Source organism: Colletotrichum fioriniae (assembly GCF_027942845.1).
Source record: "Colletotrichum fioriniae strain IMI 355084 chromosome Unknown scaffold_1, whole genome shotgun sequence".
NCBI lineage: Eukaryota > Fungi > Ascomycota > Sordariomycetes > Glomerellales > Glomerellaceae > Colletotrichum > Colletotrichum fioriniae.
In genome coordinates, this window is record NW_027076837.1 from 2,518,319 (window position 1) to 2,537,634 (window position 19,316).

Genomic DNA, 19,316 nt, shown 5'->3' on the forward strand with positions numbered 1-19,316 from the left:
CGTCTGTAATGGCCCAGATCTGCCGAGCTAAATCCCCCTGCCCCTCCATGCTTTCAGGCCTCCCCTCGCTAAACCATCGCTCAAAATCCCGGGCCGCTGTTTCGCCGGCAGGTCGATCCAGTGCTACAAGACCGGGACATTGTTACACTGGCAGCGGCTACAGCAGGCACAGCGTACTGGAGTGGAGGCTCCTAGGTACCCCAATGCCTGAGATAGGTGCGGGTGCCCGCCGGACGCTTTATCAGTGAACCCGCCAACCGAGGAACCTTAGCTTCCATTATCGGTGATGGCCTGGTCGGTCTGTGCCTACCTCAACTTCATCCTTCAACCTCCAAAGCAGGACCATCGGACAACCAAGCCTGCGCCGTGAACCCCCATCCGACAAACAGTAACAGCAGTCCTTCCCATAACCAACCCGAGCTTTTATGGGGAGCCCGTAGCCATGATCTTCCCGTCATAATCTCCCGAATCTCGAGCTACACGCAAGCAAACATACTATACATTCGCTCACTTATCACGACATACGAATATACCCTCCTCTCCTCCCGCATCCCGCCACCACCATGGCAGAACAAAACCCCATGGTCACCCTCCAGGCGGAGCTCTCGCGCTTCCGCAGAGCGACACTCAACTCAGCCGTCAAAGACACCGACAAGCTTCTCGACCTTCTCATCCAGGCGAGGGAGCAAGTTGCCAATGGTATGTCACTTGCCCCGCTCCATGCTGCCGCCACAGGTCGTGTGCTCACAGTGATGCCGCACGCCAGATCCACACCGGGCAGGCTTGACGATGGCCAAGCTACAGAACCCCGTCACCGCGGGGTTTGACGCCATAAACAACGACTTGAAAGAGGTCTCAAAAGCCCAAAAGACGTTTGGCAAGGCCCTTGATAAGGTATGCGTCCAAACAACCATCTCCCGTCACAGAACGAACCTCGACTTACACCCATTTCTCTAGTCCTTCCCCCTTCGACCACTCTCAACAGACTACGATGCCATGGCCGCGTATCCCTCTTTAATCAACCGCGCTGTAGCGATGCACATGCTCCGCGAGGGCCAATTCAGCGTGGCCTCGACTTTCCTCCGCGAAGCTCACGAGCGACCTCCGCCACTTTCCGCCAATAACCCAGCCCTCGATGCGGATATACACTCTCTTCAGTCTCAGGAGCTGCAGGACAAGTTTGCGAGCATGTACAAGATCCTCAACGAGCTCAAGAATAGGAACCTCGTTCCAGCTATAGACTGGGCGCGTCTCAACAGCGACGAGCTCGAAGCCCGCGGTTCCAACCTCGAGTTCGAGCTCAGCAAACTCCAGTTCGTCTGGCTCTTCAAGGGTCCCGAAGTCAATGGCCTTCCGGACGACGAGCGCAACGGAAGGATAGGTGCCCTCGCCTACGCACAAAGACACTTTGGCCGCTTCCAGACCCGCCATATCAAGGAGATCCAGCAGCTGTCTTGCGCCATGGTCTACGCATCCAACATCGGCCAGTCGCCATATGCCAACATCTTCGAGACATCTGCAGCTTTTGACGACGTCGCCCTATCCTTCACGCGCGAGTTCTGTTCTCTTCTCGGCCTCTCGGCCGAATCACCACTCTACGTCGCCGCTACCGCCGGCGCCATCGCGCTGCCCCAGCTCATTAAGTACACAACATACGTAAAAGCCAAGCGTACTGAATGGACGACGGAAAGCGAACTCGCATTCGAAACGCCGCTACCTCGCAGCATGATCTACCACCCCATTTTCGTCTGCCCCGTGAGCAAAGAGCAAACAACAGAGCAGAACCCGCCAATGATGCTGCCTTGCGGTCACGTCATCTGCAAAGAGTCACTTCAGCGCCTGACTAAGGGCTCCCGCTTCAAGTGTCCATACTGCCCCAACGAGGGCCACATCAAAGATGCTCGTGAGATTAAGTTGTAGGACGAATTGGGCTTCGAGTTGGAGGATAGATGTGAACATTACAAACATCTCATCAACGCACTGGTTTTCCCATGGCGGAAGACGTGCAATAGACAATGGCCTGCATTGCCACTTGCTCGTTAGGTGAGATGGGTAGGTCTGGTACCGGGACGACAGGCGTTGTGGGTTGACGTCTGACGGGTTAAGCTTTCCTCGGTCACCAGGTCACTTTATTCTTTTATTTTGGGCGGCGTTAGGTTTCGGATGCAATCTTGTTTGGTACAGCGATCCGGGTTATTGTTTTGAGTAGGTAGGATAAAGCGATCGTAAATGCAAACGCATGTCAAATACGTGATCAGTTCAGGTTGCATTGGTGTTTGGTTCGCACACCTTGACGAATATCAAGTCAAGGCCGGCGGTTACTGGGCCGAATCAGTAAAGTTAAAGATGAGGCCACAACAATGACCCGGCCGGAGCGGGAGCACAGGAGCGGCGCCGGGTCATCTGGGATGGCAGCGAACGCCTGATGGTAGTGCTCCATCCAGTGTGCATATAGTCTTACAGAGAGGACAAGTCAAACAGTCATTCTTGGATAGAAAATTGGCTTTCGTCATGGTATTTGAATTACCTCATGCTAACGCTAAGTTACACTAAGGAAAGGTATTTTATTGCATCTCGCTGCCCGCGGTAGCCCCGAGGCGGCGCAGATACGTATGGGAAGTCAAAGCCTTTCGACTGCTCCCAGAGCCATCTTAATATCCCATACGGGATCTCGCCGCCGGTGCGACTCTTTACGTAGAAACAGATCCATAACTCCGCCATGTAGGGCCAGTCTTCTTCATCCTCGCTGGGTGGAGAGAGATCAAGCATCGTCAACGCCATAATAGTGTGTATCACACAAGGAAGTCAAAAGAAAAAGTGAAGAAAAAATAACAGCCGATGATGGGGAATCTCAATCAGTCCAACACGCGCCCGGCCCCGCGTGTCCACCGTTCCGTCCGCCTACGATCCCGTAGTGGGTTTTTTTTGTTGGGATAAGAAAGGTGGCGTTGTTTCGTTAAGTCATTTCTTTGTACAATCGAACGGTATCTCTTTGATCGTGCATTGCCTCGTCGGGTCAAGCCAGCTCCACCCCCTCGTTAATCAATCGTCATTCTGCTCGCAATTTGCGGCTTGACATCCTGTAGGTTGATCGAGTTGAGGTCCTGGCTCTTTTCGAGATCGCGTGACGGCTTTCGCAGGTGGGTCTTCAGGCCGGCTCCGAAGTTGCGCATGCAGACCACGCAGTTGGCAATGGTGCAAATGATGAGGAGAATGGTGATGACGGTGAAGGCAGTGAGTGACTTGCGCACTGGCATGTACTGCTCGGCTGTGTGTGGTTGGTAGATACGGACGAGCTTGAAGATGAAGTAGCTCAAGCCGCCAAAGTAGAGGACGAGAACAGTCGCCATGCCGACCTTATTCTCGATTCTGGTGAACCATGCGGCCAAAAGCAAAATGGCGATGGTAATCGGAATCGCAGCAATGGTCAATCCAAATTCGGCGTCGGTGCGGGCGTTAACGATAACCAAGAACTGAACCGTGAAACCGAGGAAAAAGAAGAAATCGAACTTCAGGAGTGCGATATAAATCTAGATGTCATGTTAGCTATGTCAGGGCGATGGTCAGCAGTTCCGCAGACACGTACCTGGTAGTGGAGGAAACGCTTCTTCATTCTGTAGTCGGCTCCTATCGTCTTCAGAATGTCCCAAGCAAAGACTTGGTAGAGTTTCCAGGCAGTCAAGGCCATGGTGATGGTTCCAAAAGCCAAGACGCAGGGGCTTGCGACCAGGTAAGGCTTCACATCGGCCCACATGTCATCGGTCGGGTCCCTGAGAGCATTGTTGTCCTTCAGCTGCTGCACAGCCTCCTCAATCTGTTCGACCTGAATGGCAGTGTAGACGAGTAAAGCGAGATTGGCGATGCACACTCCAATAACTTGAATGGTGTTCTTCGCCCGTAGCGCATCCCAGACGATAACCAATTCGTACAAGAATCCAAAGATAAAGAGCGTCAGGAACGTCGGGATTGTCCTTCTCGGCGAGTCGGTAGCATCCGTGGTTTCTGTGTTTTGATGAGGGTCCTGATCGGTTAAACCAGTCTGGAATTTCCAGAAGACATAACTGCGTCGCTGTTAGTACCGATCAATTCCGAATGCGATGGTGGATTGCCGGCTTACCACTCAAAGCCCAAGCAAAGCAAAGCCTGGACGAGGGTGATGAGGAAAAAGATTCTGGGCCATTTGGCACCCATGAAGCCGAAGCCGAGGGGGCCACTGGCACCACTGCTGGGACGCGATCCGTTCATTGTGGATGGAGCGAGACCTTCGCGAAAAGCGTAGCCTTGGTTGTTTGATGTTTGCGGGGGGTTGTATTGCTGCTGGTATTGTTGCTGATACTGTTGAGCGTATTGGCGGGCGGCGAGTTCTTGGTCGAAGCCGGCAAAGTTCGGGTCACCGCCGAGCAAAGAACGGCGGGAGTCTAGCCTTGTAGCCAGATCGACGGTATTGGCGACTCCCCGGAAGGAGTCGAGATGAGATGATGCTTAAAAGTGGTGGGAAAGCGTCGGATGAGAAGGGAGGCTGGGTGGGTGCGTGTTTGCGTGCCGGAAGGTACTGGATGTCGTGTGTCGGGTTGGGCGATGGTGTGTGAGATGGGCACACAAAGGCGGGCGTCAGCGGCGGCAAGAGGTACAGTCGGATCGAATGGGAGTCCTTCTTTGGGAGGGACGGGAGTGAAAGAGACTCAGAGTGGTCTCGTCTCAATCGTGTGGTCAAGGGATACGGTAGTGTCGAAAGCGAGTGGAGAGCGAGGGAGGACCCCGTCGGCGGGAAATTCGAGAGGGAATCAGGCGCGAATGATCAAAGGAGGAAAGCAAAAGAAAGGGAGGAGAAAGTGACGGGATTAAGTTTTGGATTTCCCTGAAGGACCTGACGGGCACGGAGTAAGGGTTTTTTTGGGTTTTTGGGTTTTGGTTGACAGCAAGGGGCAAAGCTGTTGGAGAAGGAGAGAATGCGAAGATGTTGTTGGTGCGAAGCTGAAACGGGATGAGGAGTTTGATCTGTTCAAAGACGGACAGGGCTCTTGTCTTTTTTTTCCCCTTCTCCTGCTTCTTCGCTGTCTCCGGGTTTGACAGGCGCAAGAATACGTAGTAACGTACGGAGTAGGTAGGGACCTGGCGGGAAGGGGGGCGGAGGCAGCAGGCAACGGTACCTTGTGCGCAGCAAGAGACAGCCCAGCGTCTAGGTGCCTATCCGATTAAGGTGAGGTGAAAGGTAGGACGGAACACCACGGGCTTGGGGCTTGGGGCTTTCGGGGGCAGTGGTTGTGAGAACCAGGGGTGTGCCAGGTGGAAAGAAGGTGCAGGTGCGCAGGTGCAGGAGCCACTGGAGCGTGAGCTGGCTGGGTCCGCTGGGATGGAAGGAGGAAGAGGGGGGTGGAGTCCAAGAGACGCTAAGCGGCAGTGGAGCCAGGACCAAGGACGAAGGACCCAAAAGGACCAGAAGGGAAGGGAAGGGGGGACTACGGGGGTGAGAGAAGAAGGACCTGGGCAGGGAAGGTCGTGGGCGGTGGACGACGGAAGACGGGAAGCGATGACAACCTTGGCAAGTTTTTTCGGGAAAGACGCAAGAGTGTATCCGTACTGCGTAAGGTCGTCAATGGTTCGAGTGAGTTTTGACAATGAGTCAATTGGGTAAAAGAGCGACGTTGTAAGGCGTGGTTTGACGGAGGTTGTTGTTGTTGTAGTCTGTAGGTAGATGTTGATGAGGAAGTTGGTATAAGTGGTGTTGTTATCCGTACCACCAGGCCCAGAAAGAATGAGGGGCCAAGATTGCTTTAGCGGCTCTTTTTCGAAAGTCAGATGCCGGATGTCTGTTGCAATTACTACGTGTGTTGTAGCGCAGATGCGTGGTGAGGTAAGACGGTTCTTCCTTTAGCGTAGGAGGGTCGGGTTGGGGGCTTTCCAAGTCTGTGTGAGATTCGATTCGTTCAGCTGGTCGATCAACTGCTGGTGATGGATTGTGGGTGGTCGAATGAATGGGTGGATGGATTCAACACTGGCTCCTTCAACAGCAGTGATGATGAGGTGGTGAGGTGAGACCCAGGAAGGTGAGCGTGAGGTGTTGTCTTGGAAGTGAGAGGCGTGCAGCGTACGCAGGCTGCAAGTAAGGCGGGTGGATGGTGGGTCGCCGGTGCGGTCTGGTCTGGCCGATAATGGATCGATCAGACACGGATTGAGTGGTTTGCCTGGGAAGATTTTCTTGGTATTACGGAGTTTGTACTATGTTGCGTGGTTGCAGGACTCGGCTGTTTCCTTTTCTCGTATTAGTGCTTTCTGGCGGTCGACCGGTCGACAGTATTTCTTAAAGTCGTTCAGCGACTAATTAGCTTTTGGGGCGTTTGGCGATCAAGAGTAGAAGACGAAGAAGGAGAAGATCCAAACCGGGAACGAAGGATGACGGGAGCATGTGAAGGACTCATAAAGTAGGAATATGACAGTAGCAAGAGGCCTCAATCTTCATAGGTACCTACAGGATCCTAGGTGCCTCTCTTCCATCGATTAATCCAATGTGTCGGCCCCCATATCTTTGGATTGCGTTAGTGCCGGCACAGCACAGCCAGAAAGCCAGTGCCCTCACTTCAGTCTCTCCAGACTTTTCTGCTAGTAACCGTACGCAGTACTCCGTACACTACGGAGACCCGTCCACACCTCAGTACCTAGGTGCCAGGCTTCCCCCCCGATCCAATGCCACCTCGACCAAGGAGAGAGGTTGGTTCTTCCAGGGACAGTAGGGCTGTGCAGAGAACCCGGGCTCCAGGTTGCAGCGGGCTGCGCCAGGAATAGGACCTTCTCGTGGAGATGGTGCGCCCAGCGGCCCTTGTGTGGGTATCGACCGTATCGTGGACCGTCCACTTCTGTTAGTGCAAAACCCAGGATACACTGCATACAACATTGGATGATGGGCCGGGCGGCTGCCTAATTCTCATGACCGTGCTAACATCTTAGGACCGTGAGATACTTTGCTGTTGTGGGCCGCTTGCTGCAGACCTGCAAGTCAACCCGCTCTCGAAAAACACGCGACCCCGCTGCTTCTTCCCCGTTCTCCCCTTAACATGCACGACTTTATTGACAGCCAGCATCGGTCACGCTTACAACTGCTAACAGCGTGCAGTAAATATGGAGCCGGAAAACTTCTGGGTAGCACTGTTGTTGAGATTGATTTGTAGTGTATGATCTGTGGTCGTCATGATGGGGACGTGTTGGTTGGATATCCGATCGAGAAGATGAGATGAGGCCTGGCTCACAGCCACACTCTCGCAAACCTTTTTTTTCTGCTTCCCCTTGTTCTACTTCTAGTCCTTGACGCAAGACGCAAGACGCAAGACTGATCACCACTGGCCCTACCGTCCTAGATCATCCCCGGCCTCGAGACTGCCCAGCCGGACCACGCCGTGGCTTCCTCAGGCGGGTGATAGGCTCATCTGCGAACCGTCCCAGACGCCAGGCGCGCTTCCGTACAGCCTAGGTAGCACCTACCTGCTTTGGTCTCAACCTTACCTAAGCTCAAGGTAGGTGCTGATTTCCCGGCGTTCCGTTGTCAAAGGGCTGAAGGGAAAGAGGCTGACCGCTCATGCCAGCTTTGCGACCAAAATAACATCTCACATGTCGATCGTGCATATGGCTTGAGTTGGCTTTCCATTTTCCTGCCACCATCACGTTATTCTGTTTTGGTTTGCTTTGCTTTGCTTTGCTTTGCTTTGCTTTGCTTTGCTTTGCTTTGCTTTCATCTCACTCCGATTCCTGGTCCGCAGGTATTATGAACCAACCATCAAAGCTTACGGCATCTTCCGCTATGGATTCCCCGTTACGGAGTTTCAAAAGGCAATAATTCTCTGCAAAGCACTAAATAAGCGAAGGCAGAATACGCGTCTCTTTGGCTTTCGCTACAGACACCGATACAGTCCACCGGTACCTACCTACCTATTCACAGGTATGGATACCGACATGGACATGCAATCTCAGTGCGGATAAACTTCTCTTTCAATTCGAACGAGGTCTCTCCAGGGAACAGATAGGCCTGCTTTCTACTTGTATCCGCTGCATTCATTCCCAGGGCTGCCAAAGTCCTCAAGCGGTGCTACGTCAGTTCGACCCAATTCAAGGACCGTCATCTCCACGACCCGTCCGCCATGCCACCGTTGCACTCCCGCTCTCGCTACATCCCTCCCACCCTCATCAATGCCGCCCACGCCCACGCCCTCATCTCTGGACCCACAGCCTCCGATCCCAGAACCCCACTGGCACCCGTCCGTGAGCGCCGCCCCGAGAAATGTGCCTTGATTACCCACGCACCCACGCAGAGGGAGAGGATGACGATCGGCCTTGTGCTGTATTACGGATAATAATGCAGTGACGACAGGTTGGGCAGACACACAAGAAAAGCCACTAAGCCACGCCGGGAACTTCATCGCGACACCACAGTTTGAGGCTCAGTCAAACTGAACCACCATCGCGAAGACATTCTCTCACACTTACACTCAAACGCACAAACTTTCTCCAGACTCAAGTGAGAACGGAAATTCTGTCAACGTCTCGTCCGCCCAACCCTTCCTTGCCTTACGAAGTTACAACCCCTCATGCGCCTCTTATCTTTGCTGACGTCCTCCCGTCAATGCGTACGAAACAAGCTCCATGCTGGCTGAGCCGCGCAGCAGCACACACACACACACTGCCAGGCCTGCCAACTCTCTCGTCTTCATCCGAATTATTGAAACAGCATCCCTCTCCCCTTTTACCTTCAAAACTCTGAGTTTGCTCAACTTTTTCAAGGGCGGCACACCACGGCCAATTCTTGGCTTGGTCATTCCCGTCGGTGCCCGTTCATCGCCTGTTCGTCAACTCACCCTGTCGCAGATCTAAACGAGTCAACAAAGCCCCAAGCTCTCGGGCGTAAGTTACTCGACAGAGTGAGGATTTACATCACTCTCCATGCCAGCGGGTGGTGGTGCTTGCGGTAGATCAACCGGTATTGCTTCCCCGGCCACCATATTTAACGCAGCCACGGTCTTCCTCATGGAGACCACTTTGCATTCCAATAATGATATTCTATTTTCTGCGTCTTTCTTCTGCAAGGAGCAAACCAGACTGCAAAAGTCTAGACCTGACCGACTTTTCAAAAGGCTTTGATGATTGGTTTGGGGGCGAGAAAGGCCCAGTTGACAATCTCGCCTACTGGATTCCTCCAACGAACCTTTACAGGACGGGGGAATCTCGTTCAATTTCTCGATTCTATGTTTAACACATCCCGGAAAGAGCCCCGTTTCTTCAGTTTTCGTATACATTACGAAAGGAGTCCTTCATTTTGTTATGTTCAACACCCCCTGGTTTCTGGGGTAACATGGAAAGGCCGGTCGACAACTTGACAGGTCCACGCATTTCACAGCAATCCATTGCCCATTGCTCAAGAGCCGTTGTGATACCTGGCGGCAGAGAGTCATGTACGAACGCAAAACTACGACTTGGCTACCGCGGCATCTGTGGTACCACAGAAAGGCTCTTGCGTCGCTGCAGTGAAGCGCGTGCCCCTGATTGAGCACGATTGTCCCTTCTGGATACACCAATTTCTTAAAATCTTCGGATGATTTATTTAGCTTTTCCGAGGTCATCGTTGCCGACCAACTTGACCGATATTACTCTATCTATCTAATGCTGATTAATTGAAGTCTATCAATTGGGGCTCGATGAACCACATACACAGAGCATGTAGCTACGGGGTACATATTCCCGGCTTATTCGAGGCAACCGACACCGACTCGTGCCGGCTGCCTCTTGGCTCTAGCTTTTGTCGATTTCCCACCAAATGAGGCTGTCCAAACGGCATTCTATCCCCCACCCTCGTCGTCGGAACTTGGGCCGTCGTCCACGAAGAATATCGCGACATCACGTGGGAACCGGCGGGCAATCCGAGATCTAGCGGGCTCTTTTCTTCCCGAATCCACTCCCAGTCCACGTGCGAATAGATAGTCCGCGCATAAACTACGGATACCAATGGCCACTCACGCAAGATATTCTGAAACTACCGGGTTACCTCACGCCGTACGGCCCCCTCGGAGGTTGACCTTGAGAGCCGAGCATATACCGACGCTTGGCTCCTCGGCGCCGAGCTCCTCAGAAAATCGACGTTGTGAATCCACATACTTTAGTAAGGCAAGGCAGATTTTTGAGAATTGACTTGAGATTGAGAAGTTGAGGTTCTGCGGATACCTACACAGTAAAAGCCAAGGCCGAATCCCGGTGGCCATTCATGATTCGGCTCCGAATTGCCGGCGACGACGACGACGGTCACGCGTTTTTGGACGTTTTTTTGGAAGGTCTCTAACTGAAAGGGGGTCTTTGTCGCTCGTTATGGCAGGGAAGGTTTGACTAAGATGGCTCAAGAATGGGTTTCCAGAGTCCCAACCACCTGGTGACATGTTACTGCGATTCGCCTAATAGGGAGGGAGGACGGGGCCCGCGGGTCTCTCGTTTGATTATCCTCTGATGCATTCGCTTCACTGCCAGGTTTGCCGTTGCTGACCTATCAATTTACTCGATTTTGACGGTCCATTTACATAGCTTGCTTTGACACGACCTGATATACAGGCATCAGTCACAAAAGAGGATACAAGTATTGACGGCAGATGCGGGTTCGCTGGCTATCGAATTCTTATAAGTTTGCAATGGCATCTTACACTGGATGTCACCTCTGACTACACTGAAGTATATATCTGAAATCACCAACTTACCAAGGGTGGACAGAGGTTTACCGCCCGACGTCAATTGCAAGTGCGACTGCTCGTGGATGTACGACAAGAGAGAGAAACAGGGTCCGCCAGGCGTCATCCTAAGAAAAGTTGACGCCGTTTAGGTTGGGCATCCAGAAACTGAGAATCATGTCAAGAGCCGTGCTACTAGATCGCAGTTACAGCCCGGATAAGCAGCAAAAGTTGATCCACTCTAGTTGTCAACTCAACTTGAGTTGAATGCTTACTTAACTGAGCCCATGGAAGTTGATGTCTGGAGTGGATGTAAATGCTTAGAACAATTTGTCAAAGATACATCTCATGATGTATGGACTTTAGGTATTAACGGACAAAACCCCTAGACGGATAATCGGAATGGATGACCTCGGATCGGTTGTAGCAGTGGCCCTAGGAATAAGTCGAGAAGGCGAATACACACCACCGTACGACGATCTTCCAAGGATCCCCAATTTCTCAGTTGTATGGAATTTGGCTTTCAAGAACTTCACCATGAAGAGCACGCGTGGCGCAGACTGACGATTACCTACCAAGGTGCCGCCTAAAGAATATGGGCACTTGAATGTTAGGGTTGCTTGATTCAACCCCAGACCAAAAGTCTGGTTGCACCATTAAAGGTCTGCCACTGAAATCCCGAAAGCCCGGCATAAGCTGTTAACATATACTACGATAAACAGGCTGCTATCGCCTATTCATGCGAAAGTATTGGGGGCGACTCATTCTTCTAGCACATCTTATGGGTAGAAAAGGGGAAACCATATGTGGTGTTGAGCTTCATGGTGCAAACAGGCTTTTGACCTGGAGCTGTGGCTAGTTCATGTACCTGCTCAAACAGAAAGAATCTTCATGACATGGCTTATGTATCGCACGACAATTTGTGAATCAAATTTAGTAGTCCGCTTTGCCGAGGTGCGTAGGTACAGCCTGTAAGTTGTGAGGGTAGTTCTTCTCATTGCTAGGACTTGTTTTCAGTCCCTCTTTGTATTATACACGAAGCTCCCGGTTGCGGGTTATTGCTTCAAAAGTACATCCGAATACGTCACGTTTTCCCCAAGCTTTGCGCAAGCTTGCGACGCGATGCCCCCCCCTCCTTCCACATCCCAATCTCATCCTGAGATGTTGTTGCGTCGTTGCATATGCTACAAAGAGCAAAAGCTGGCCTTCACGAGGCTGCTTTTGCTCTGTCGATGCTCTCTCTCTGTCTCTTCTATCATGATTTCTCCGTTTCCTTTGTCTGTCCAAAGGTTCCATCATAATTGGCGCTTATTCATGGAACGCTCCATTTCATGTTGACAAAACTTAGAACATGCCGCCACCCATACCGCCGCCGCCGCCTCTCTTCTGGCTCTCGTTCTGCATCACCTCCGAGGCCTTCATGTGCGCCTCAAAGAACTTTGCGGCGCAGCGGTCGAGGCAGACGGACTCGCCCTTGTTGAGGTCGCCCTCGCGGTAGTCGGGGAGGCACTTGGTTTGGCAGATCTTGGTCAGGCTATGACGCGTATGTTAGCTACAGTTGTTTGAGATCCTCTTCCTCCCAAGTTTTGTCTTCTGTACGTCCGCTTCGATTTGAGATTTCAAAGGCTTAAATGCTCGAAAGGGGGTTCTCAAGGAAAGGGGACTGTCGATGGTGACGTACCGGTTGTGCATATCAGCCAGCAGACGCATCTCCTGCTCAGCCATGGCAATCTTCTCGTCCGAAGACAGCTTGGGGCGGCCCATTCCAAAGAAAGACATATTTGCGATTTGTGTTTTTGGAGTTTCTAATAAATTGGAAAGATTGAAGTGATGATGGGTCGGCAGCGAGGTTCGTGGGATGCGACGGAAACGGTTATTGACTTGCAGTTAGCTTGGTTGCTTGACGTCGCAGAGTCGAGATTTTACGAAGAGCTCCTTTGCCTTATCTTATCGCGCGTCAGCTACCCGTATGCGCGCCTGGGGCAATTCAGCTCGTCCCGTCTGCTGCGTGAGGTACGCAGGAGCCGACCCACGCTTCGAAGCTCCGTCATCCAATCACCGCTGCTGCGTTGGGAACCCTTTTCCCGGGCCGGCTTGTTCCGCAGGACTTTATCGATAACGTCAAGGACCCGTTTCTGGCCACGATAAAACCGCGCCGTTGCAAAATTTCTGTGCAGAAGGTGACCCAGACACTATTTTTTGGCCACACCAAGAAGAGCCAGAATCTTCTTGGGCGACTATGGTGGTAAGTCTTGAGCTCCGCTCTTCCATTTCCTCTCTCTCTATCCTACCTTCATATGATGATTGCAAGCAATTCAGAACCGCTGCGACTTACACAGCTCTTTTGTTGTGGTTGATTTAAACCGCCTATTATCTGACATCCTTTCCTGTTTCCAACCTCGTTAGCACCATTGGTCTTGGAAGAATAACGAAGCTAACAGGAAACAATCAGACGCGATGACTTTAATTCAGAGTCTACGGCTTTTGCGGCCGGCAACACGCACACCACAAGTTGCCAGACTGGCCCAGTCCTTCCATGTCGGTCGACCAAGTGGCGCCAGCGTCCAGGATGGGCCCGGAGGGAAGAGGCAGAAGAAGGATAGGGTAGCAAAGGGAACAGAGCAGCAGGGTCAGCAGGACACGTCAGCACAGAGTGAAACTGTTAGGATATCAGAGTTCAAAAAGATGCGCCTCCAGGCGCTGGAGGAGGTGCGTGAAAAGGGTGTGATTAAGGAGACGCATCCGCGACTGGTTCATCGCAAGAAGCCAATGTCGGTCCCTGCCTTTAGGAAGGTGTGGGAGAAGAAGGAGTTGAGTGACCCTGGCAACGCCGAGGTCGTCACCCTGTATGGTACGCAGAAAGAAATACAAGTCGTCGTTCCACAAGAGCAGCAGCAGCAGTCGCCGCAGCAGCTTGTGGCCGGCGGCGTCCCTAACCACCATCGGCCCTTCGCTGACAGGCCACAGGCCGCGTCCAATCCGTCCGTCTCCACGGGAACAAGCTCGTCTTCGTCACTATTGTCAATGAGTTCGAGAAGATACAGGGCATGATCAACTATCGTAACCTAGGCGCCCACTCGCCTGACATGAACATTGATACCTTTAAGCTCTTTGCCCGGCTGATCGAGAAGGGCGACCACATCTGTAAGCCCATCATCTGCTGCTGCTGGCTGCTCTCCTTGAGCTTGGTGACATGATGCTAAGACTACGACCCCCCTCAGCCATCACCGGCCGGCCCACGCGCACAAGCACCGGCGAGCTCACGCTTCAAGCCGTCGTCCTCCCGGAGCTGCTGTCCCCCGCGATGGAGCAGATCCCCCAGACCCTGACGGACCCGGCGACCAAGGCCGCGAAGCGTCATGTCGACATGATGGTCAACCCCGAAGTCGCCGACGTCCTGCGCATGCGGTCCCACATCACAAAGTACATGCGCGACTACTTCCACGACAAGTCCTTCCTCGAGTTCCAGACGCCCATTCTCGCCGAGAATGCCGGCGGCGCCGTCGCCCGCTCCTTCACCACCCAGGCCACAGAGTTCCCCTCCAAGGAGCTCTCCCTCCGCATCGCCCCGGAGCTCTGGCTCAAGCGCCTCGTCGTCGGCGGCGTCCACAAGGTCTTTGAGATCGGCCCGGCCTTCCGCAACGAGGGGATCGACGGCACGCACAACCCAGAGTTCACAATGTGCGAGTTCTACAGCGCCTACACCAACCTCCCCGAGCTCATCGACCGCACCGAGGAGCTCCTCTCCGGCCTGGCCACCCACTGCCAGGAGCTCATCAATACCAAACTCACCTCCCTCCAACCTGTCGACCTCTCCAAGTTCGCCCGCCCCTTCCGCCAGCTCGAGTTCATCCCGGCCCTCGAGGAGGCCCTCGGCTTCCGCTTCCCCATGCTGACCGGCAAGGACGCCTACTCGGAGCTCGTCGCCGTCCTGGCCCTCAGCAAGATCGAGGTGCCCGGCGGCGTCCCGCCCACCATGCCCAAACTCCTCGACCGCCTGGCGGCCATCTATCTCGAGCCCAAATCCTTCGAGGGCCCCCTCTTCATCACGCACCACCCGACCTGCATGTCTCCACTCGCAAAGAGCTTCGTCTGCCCCAGGACGCTGCAGCTCGTGTCGGCGCGGACGGAGCTCTTCGTCAACGGCCGCGAGCTGGCCAACATGTACGAGGAGGAGAACGACCCGGCTGCGCAGGCGCGCAAGCTCGCCGAGCACCGCTTCTTTGGCACCGGTAAAGACGCCGCGCCGCTCGAGGCGGACGATCCGCACCCGCTCAGGGACGCGCCGCTCGACAAGAGCTATATCCGGGCGCTCGAGGCTGGGTTGCCGCCCACGGGTGGCTGGGGTGTGGTGTTGAGAGGCTTGTGATGTTGTTTTCTGGCGCCAGCCGGATCAGCGATTGTTTGAGTTTTGGGACATTGAGGAACGTGGTTGGGTTGTCGACTGAGGGGCCGCAGAACCAGTCTGAGGAGGGTTCTTCTACCCAGACCGATGAGTCTACGTCGAGTCAGTCGGGGGAGTCTTCTTCTTGAGCGGCTTTCTCCATCTCACCTGGACCCCCCTTATTTTTCGCGGTCGAAGCCATTGTATGCATTGGCCTTGTAATGCTAGATGGAGTTGGTACGCATGGGCAGCGTGTAATAATTTTTGTACAACATCAGAGACTCATAGATGTATCACATTGTAGAACAAAAACAAGTGCGGCATTATACAGAGAACTGAGTGCTTCATTCACGTGAGAGGTCACAGAGCATACCACAGGGACGTCAGATTGAGAATTGCTATTGCTTCTATGGACTGTGTAAGCTAGTCCCGCCTATTCCTTGAGAATATTATTATGGGATCTGGCTGCAATGCCGAATGAGAGAAACCTGAAAGAGCAAAACCAATCGAGCCAAATGAGAAAAGCCAAAGCAGCCAATTATCATACAATTATCCCTTTCTCTCATTTGCCATATTCGTGCGTATGGAGAGGGTCGTCTGTCCTTTTACCTCTCTACCCTGGAGGTGTATGGCGCTGACCTCGCGACAGACAGCGGCCATCGCTGTCTGATGCAGTATCGTGAAGCAACGCGAAATCGCCCGCGTCTTCCCAGTCCATCCTGCTTTGTTCTCAACGAGCAGCGCTCAATGCCGTCTAATAGTGTATGACGAGGAAACGAAAAAAGCATGTTTCTTTCCAATCCATCTTGCACAGTGCAGTGTCTTCCACTTTCCAAATCCAATATCGTCTCATCATGTTCCGGAGTGGGAGGAGAGGTCGAAGGGTTTCGGATAGAAGAAGTGTGTCGGAACGTAATCTGTTGCTTCTGGTGTGCTGAGACTGGTCGCGCCAGATCTGCGAATAATGTGATATCTGAAAATAATGCCGTTGATGTATGCTTCCAAGGACTACCGTGATTTCGGGGGTGCCTCAAGGATTGTCGTGTCGAGCTCTTGAGGGCTCTCTCTCTCTCACCAAAAGCCGGCTGGCTTGGGAGGTTCGTGGCCGGCTGCCATTGCAGCCGCCTGCTGCTCGGCCAAGCCAGCGTCCTTGTAGTAGGTCTTCCACAGGACGTATTCCCAGGCCTGCTTGCGAAGTGTGCCCTGGTTGGCGACTCTCATCTTCGTATACGGAGTCTGTTTGGTCATGGTTGGGTGATCATTGAAGAGCCCAGCCTTCCACCAGCCCGCCTCCTGGGCATCATACATCGCAGCCTGTCCCGCAGCATTGAGAATATCAAAGTTCCTGCGTTCGTCGATAAGAACTTGAACCTTGGGCAGGCTTCGGTGCTGAAGAACGGCCTCTTCACGATGGGTTCCATTGATCATCTCTCCTTTGATAAAGGGATTGCGAAGAGGAGGGGCCGATACGCTCTGCATCTCATCGTCACTGGGATCGGTCTTGTCCTCAGTATCGTGGGGCGAGTAGAGAAAACGGTTGAGCATTGTTCTCTTATCATGGAGGCGATGGTGGCTCTCTCCATTGAGCTCACCCCGAAGGTCGCAGATGCGGCAGACGCGATGATCGGCCGCGCGAGACTTCATCTCCTCACGGAAGAGGACCGCGAGCATCTCGCATCCACATTGGCAGCATTCGTAATTCTCGTTGTAATAAGACGCTCGCTTATGCTTCTGCATCCACTTGCACTCCTTCGTTCCTTGGAGCATACTGAGGAGAACTTGATCCTCGAGCATGAGGAGGTCAGGGTTACGGAACTTACCCTCGATACTCTGCGTGTCGGTGAGCCAGTCATAAGCTTCAGGAGTCTTCGCGGCGTCGAGCCACTTGAATACGTGGTGAAGGAATACCGCGATTTGACCGGGCCTCATGGGCACAAGATCGAGGAACTGACGGAAAGACTGATCTTTGGACACGAGGTCAATGCCCATGGGAACGGCCTTAAGAATGGCCCAGAAGACTGTGACGAGGAGGCCTGTTTCGACATTGGTCTTCAGAGGGTTCCATGAAAGAACGTGGGTGCCAGTGCGATTGTGGGCCGGCTCGGTGTAAGAACGAGGGTAGAACTGAAGCTTCCTCAGCTTCTTACCAGTCTTCTTGGCGCGTCGGAAGGCGATGTCGAGAATTGGGTTGATGTCCGCGACATGAAGAAGCTCGCACTTGTCGATTCCCAAGATCTCAAGCACAGGGCAAGCTGAAAGGATCAGCTCGAGAATGCGGAGGTCCATCATAGGAACTTCATGTAGCTGCAGAGAGGTAAGTGCTCCTCCATACTGGGACAGAGATCTTACTATTCTTTTGTTAGCTATGTGAATATCATGATCATTCTTCGGAGGACTTACGCATGGGAATGTTGTAGCTCATCTCAGCCAAGTAGATGTTGCCGCGCTTGTCCCCATCCTTGGTGGTGGGAGGTAAGCCCATCTTCTCATGACCACGCCTCCAAGCATTTTCAATTTCAGTGAGCTTTTTCTCATCACGGTGAAAGCGAGCAAAGTCCTCGACGAGGCTGGAATTGTCCTCGCACAGTGTTTCCGAGATAGCTCGCAATTGATCGCGGTTCTGGGGGCTGGACCAAAAAGAGGGAGCATCCTTGATGCAGTACTCGGCATACGGGTTAGTATCGAGGGCCTTGCCACGAACGAAGAGATTGCGGCCGATGCCGCGGATATCAATGCCGGCGCGCCAGTCGTCGTCCATGCGAGCCAATTGCTGCGGAAGCCAGTCGCAGTCCCGATACTCGCCCGCAGGGAGGTCGAATTTGGACTATGACAGCGTCAGCTTCGAGTTAGCATTTTCTTTTTCGGAATGGTGACTTACCACATGAATCTCAACGGCTTCGGAGCAGCCCTTCGAAGCTGATACCAACTTTCCAATAGCTGCTGTGTCGATAAGCCACAAGTGGGCGATTATCTCGTGTCCGACAGGCACCACCTTCAAGAGGGTTTCAAGAGTCACATTGGTCTGGTTCGCCTTGAGATTTTTTCCCATGCTGGAATCTGCTCCGGAAATGGGTTGGCCAGGGTTATCTTGACGAACCCCAGTAGTGAGGAATTTATGTCGAAGATCGTCCCAGAATGCCATATTAGGCGGTGAATCAGCAGGCAAGTTAGGCAAAGAGCCATTGGGACCGACCAGGAGCTTTGTGACGAGCTTGAGTTGGTGAGCCGTTTGCTCCTCCAAAGTGCGACCGACGACTTGGTGAAGTTTGCCGTCGGCGGGGACTGTGAGTTCTATCTTGCTAGAACGGAGAGGCCGGCGACTGGCCATCTTGTTGTGCTTGATACCGGTCTTTGGCTAGGTACCAAAGGAAGGAGATACTTGAGGGGTAGTGTATGTCTTTCTTGACTCTAATGATCGTAAAAGGCGAGAGCGGAGTAATGATAGTACTGAAGGGCAAGAAAGCCAATTATCAATAAACTTAGGGGTTGGAGGGAGTGGCAATTGGGACAATGCTAGTGAAGCAAAGTCCAGGTTGCTTTAGTCTTCGACTGTGTGTCGTGCAGAAGAAGAAAGAGGTTAGGAGGTGAAGTAGTCGAGAAGGATGTGGTCCTAGGTGTTCTTTTAAGAGAAAATTGAGGATGGAAAGGTGGTGTAAGGTTGGGCGCGACGGAGATAGGTTGTGACCAAAAGGTGAAGTTGACCCAAGTGGAAGTGGAAGTGTGAGTGGAAGTGGCCCAGAAAGGAAATGCAAAGCCAAGATAATAGGACCAAAGACTGCATAGCCCAGGGAAGGAAACTCGAGTGGGCTCCTTCCTTTCCCATATTACCCCTTTCAGGCTTAGTATGGTGGTTTTCAGTCGTACGGTCAGGTGATGGGGGAGAAGTTGTGGGAGTTGCTGGGGAGATGGGATGGGAGATCGTTCATCTTGAGGATGGCAGATGGTACATAGATGGCAGGCAGGTGGCAGAGATCATGGCTTCCCGAAGTACAAAGAGGCCATCTAGATGAGTCTAGAGCGGGATATGGGTTGCAGAGACTCGTGTTGTCCTTTGTGAGCTTTATTAGTCTGCCACTTTGGATCAATTGTGTTCCTCGCGCTCGTTATCAGATCGGAGAGTTTATAATAATATCACTTGCTCTCCAGGAAGGAGCTGAGGCGTCACATGGAGGAAGGACGAGGCTATGGGTACAACAAATAGATATGTCATGGACCTGGCTCTGCTGTTCTGGTCAGAT

At 52.9% G+C, this 19,316-nt stretch overlaps 5 protein-coding genes across 5 annotated transcripts; 2 read left to right on the forward strand and 3 right to left on the reverse strand.

Annotated features, from left to right (window-relative positions):
• Positions 1 to 563: 563 nt before the first annotated feature.
• Positions 564 to 1,920, forward strand: N0V96_000648 (uncharacterized protein; the record flags this gene model as incomplete). Its single annotated transcript, XM_053197649.1, has 3 exons — positions 564 to 699; positions 782 to 894; positions 958 to 1,920. The coding sequence occupies 3 exons, from the start codon at positions 564 to 566 to the stop codon at positions 1,918 to 1,920; spliced, it is 1,212 nt and encodes a 403-aa protein (XP_053044872.1).
• Positions 1,921 to 3,038: 1,118 nt separating this feature from the next.
• On the reverse strand, positions 3,039 to 4,245 carry N0V96_000649 (uncharacterized protein; the record flags this gene model as incomplete). Its single annotated transcript, XM_053197648.1, has 3 exons — positions 3,039 to 3,530; positions 3,587 to 4,061; positions 4,118 to 4,245. The coding sequence occupies 3 exons, from the start codon at positions 4,243 to 4,245 to the stop codon at positions 3,039 to 3,041; spliced, it is 1,095 nt and encodes a 364-aa protein (XP_053044871.1).
• Positions 4,246 to 12,038: 7,793 nt separating this feature from the next.
• On the reverse strand, positions 12,039 to 12,473 carry TIM10 (protein transporter tim10; the record flags this gene model as incomplete). Its single annotated transcript, XM_053197647.1, has 2 exons — positions 12,039 to 12,228; positions 12,376 to 12,473. The coding sequence occupies 2 exons, from the start codon at positions 12,471 to 12,473 to the stop codon at positions 12,039 to 12,041; spliced, it is 288 nt and encodes a 95-aa protein (XP_053044870.1).
• A 678-nt stretch (positions 12,474 to 13,151) lies between these two features.
• Positions 13,152 to 15,063, forward strand: MSK1 (mitochondrial lysine-tRNA synthetase; the record flags this gene model as incomplete). Its single annotated transcript, XM_053197646.2, has 3 exons — positions 13,152 to 13,545; positions 13,662 to 13,838; positions 13,916 to 15,063. The coding sequence occupies 3 exons, from the start codon at positions 13,152 to 13,154 to the stop codon at positions 15,061 to 15,063; spliced, it is 1,719 nt and encodes a 572-aa protein (XP_053044869.2).
• Positions 15,064 to 16,149: 1,086 nt separating this feature from the next.
• N0V96_000652 (uncharacterized protein) lies at positions 16,150 to 18,406 on the reverse strand (the record flags this gene model as incomplete). The annotated part of the gene is made up of 3 exons (XM_053197645.2): positions 16,150 to 17,426; positions 17,479 to 17,902; positions 17,957 to 18,406. 3 exons carry the CDS (start codon positions 18,404 to 18,406, stop codon positions 16,150 to 16,152), a joined length of 2,151 nt encoding a protein of 716 aa, XP_053044868.2.
• Positions 18,407 to 19,316: the final 910 nt, after the last annotated feature.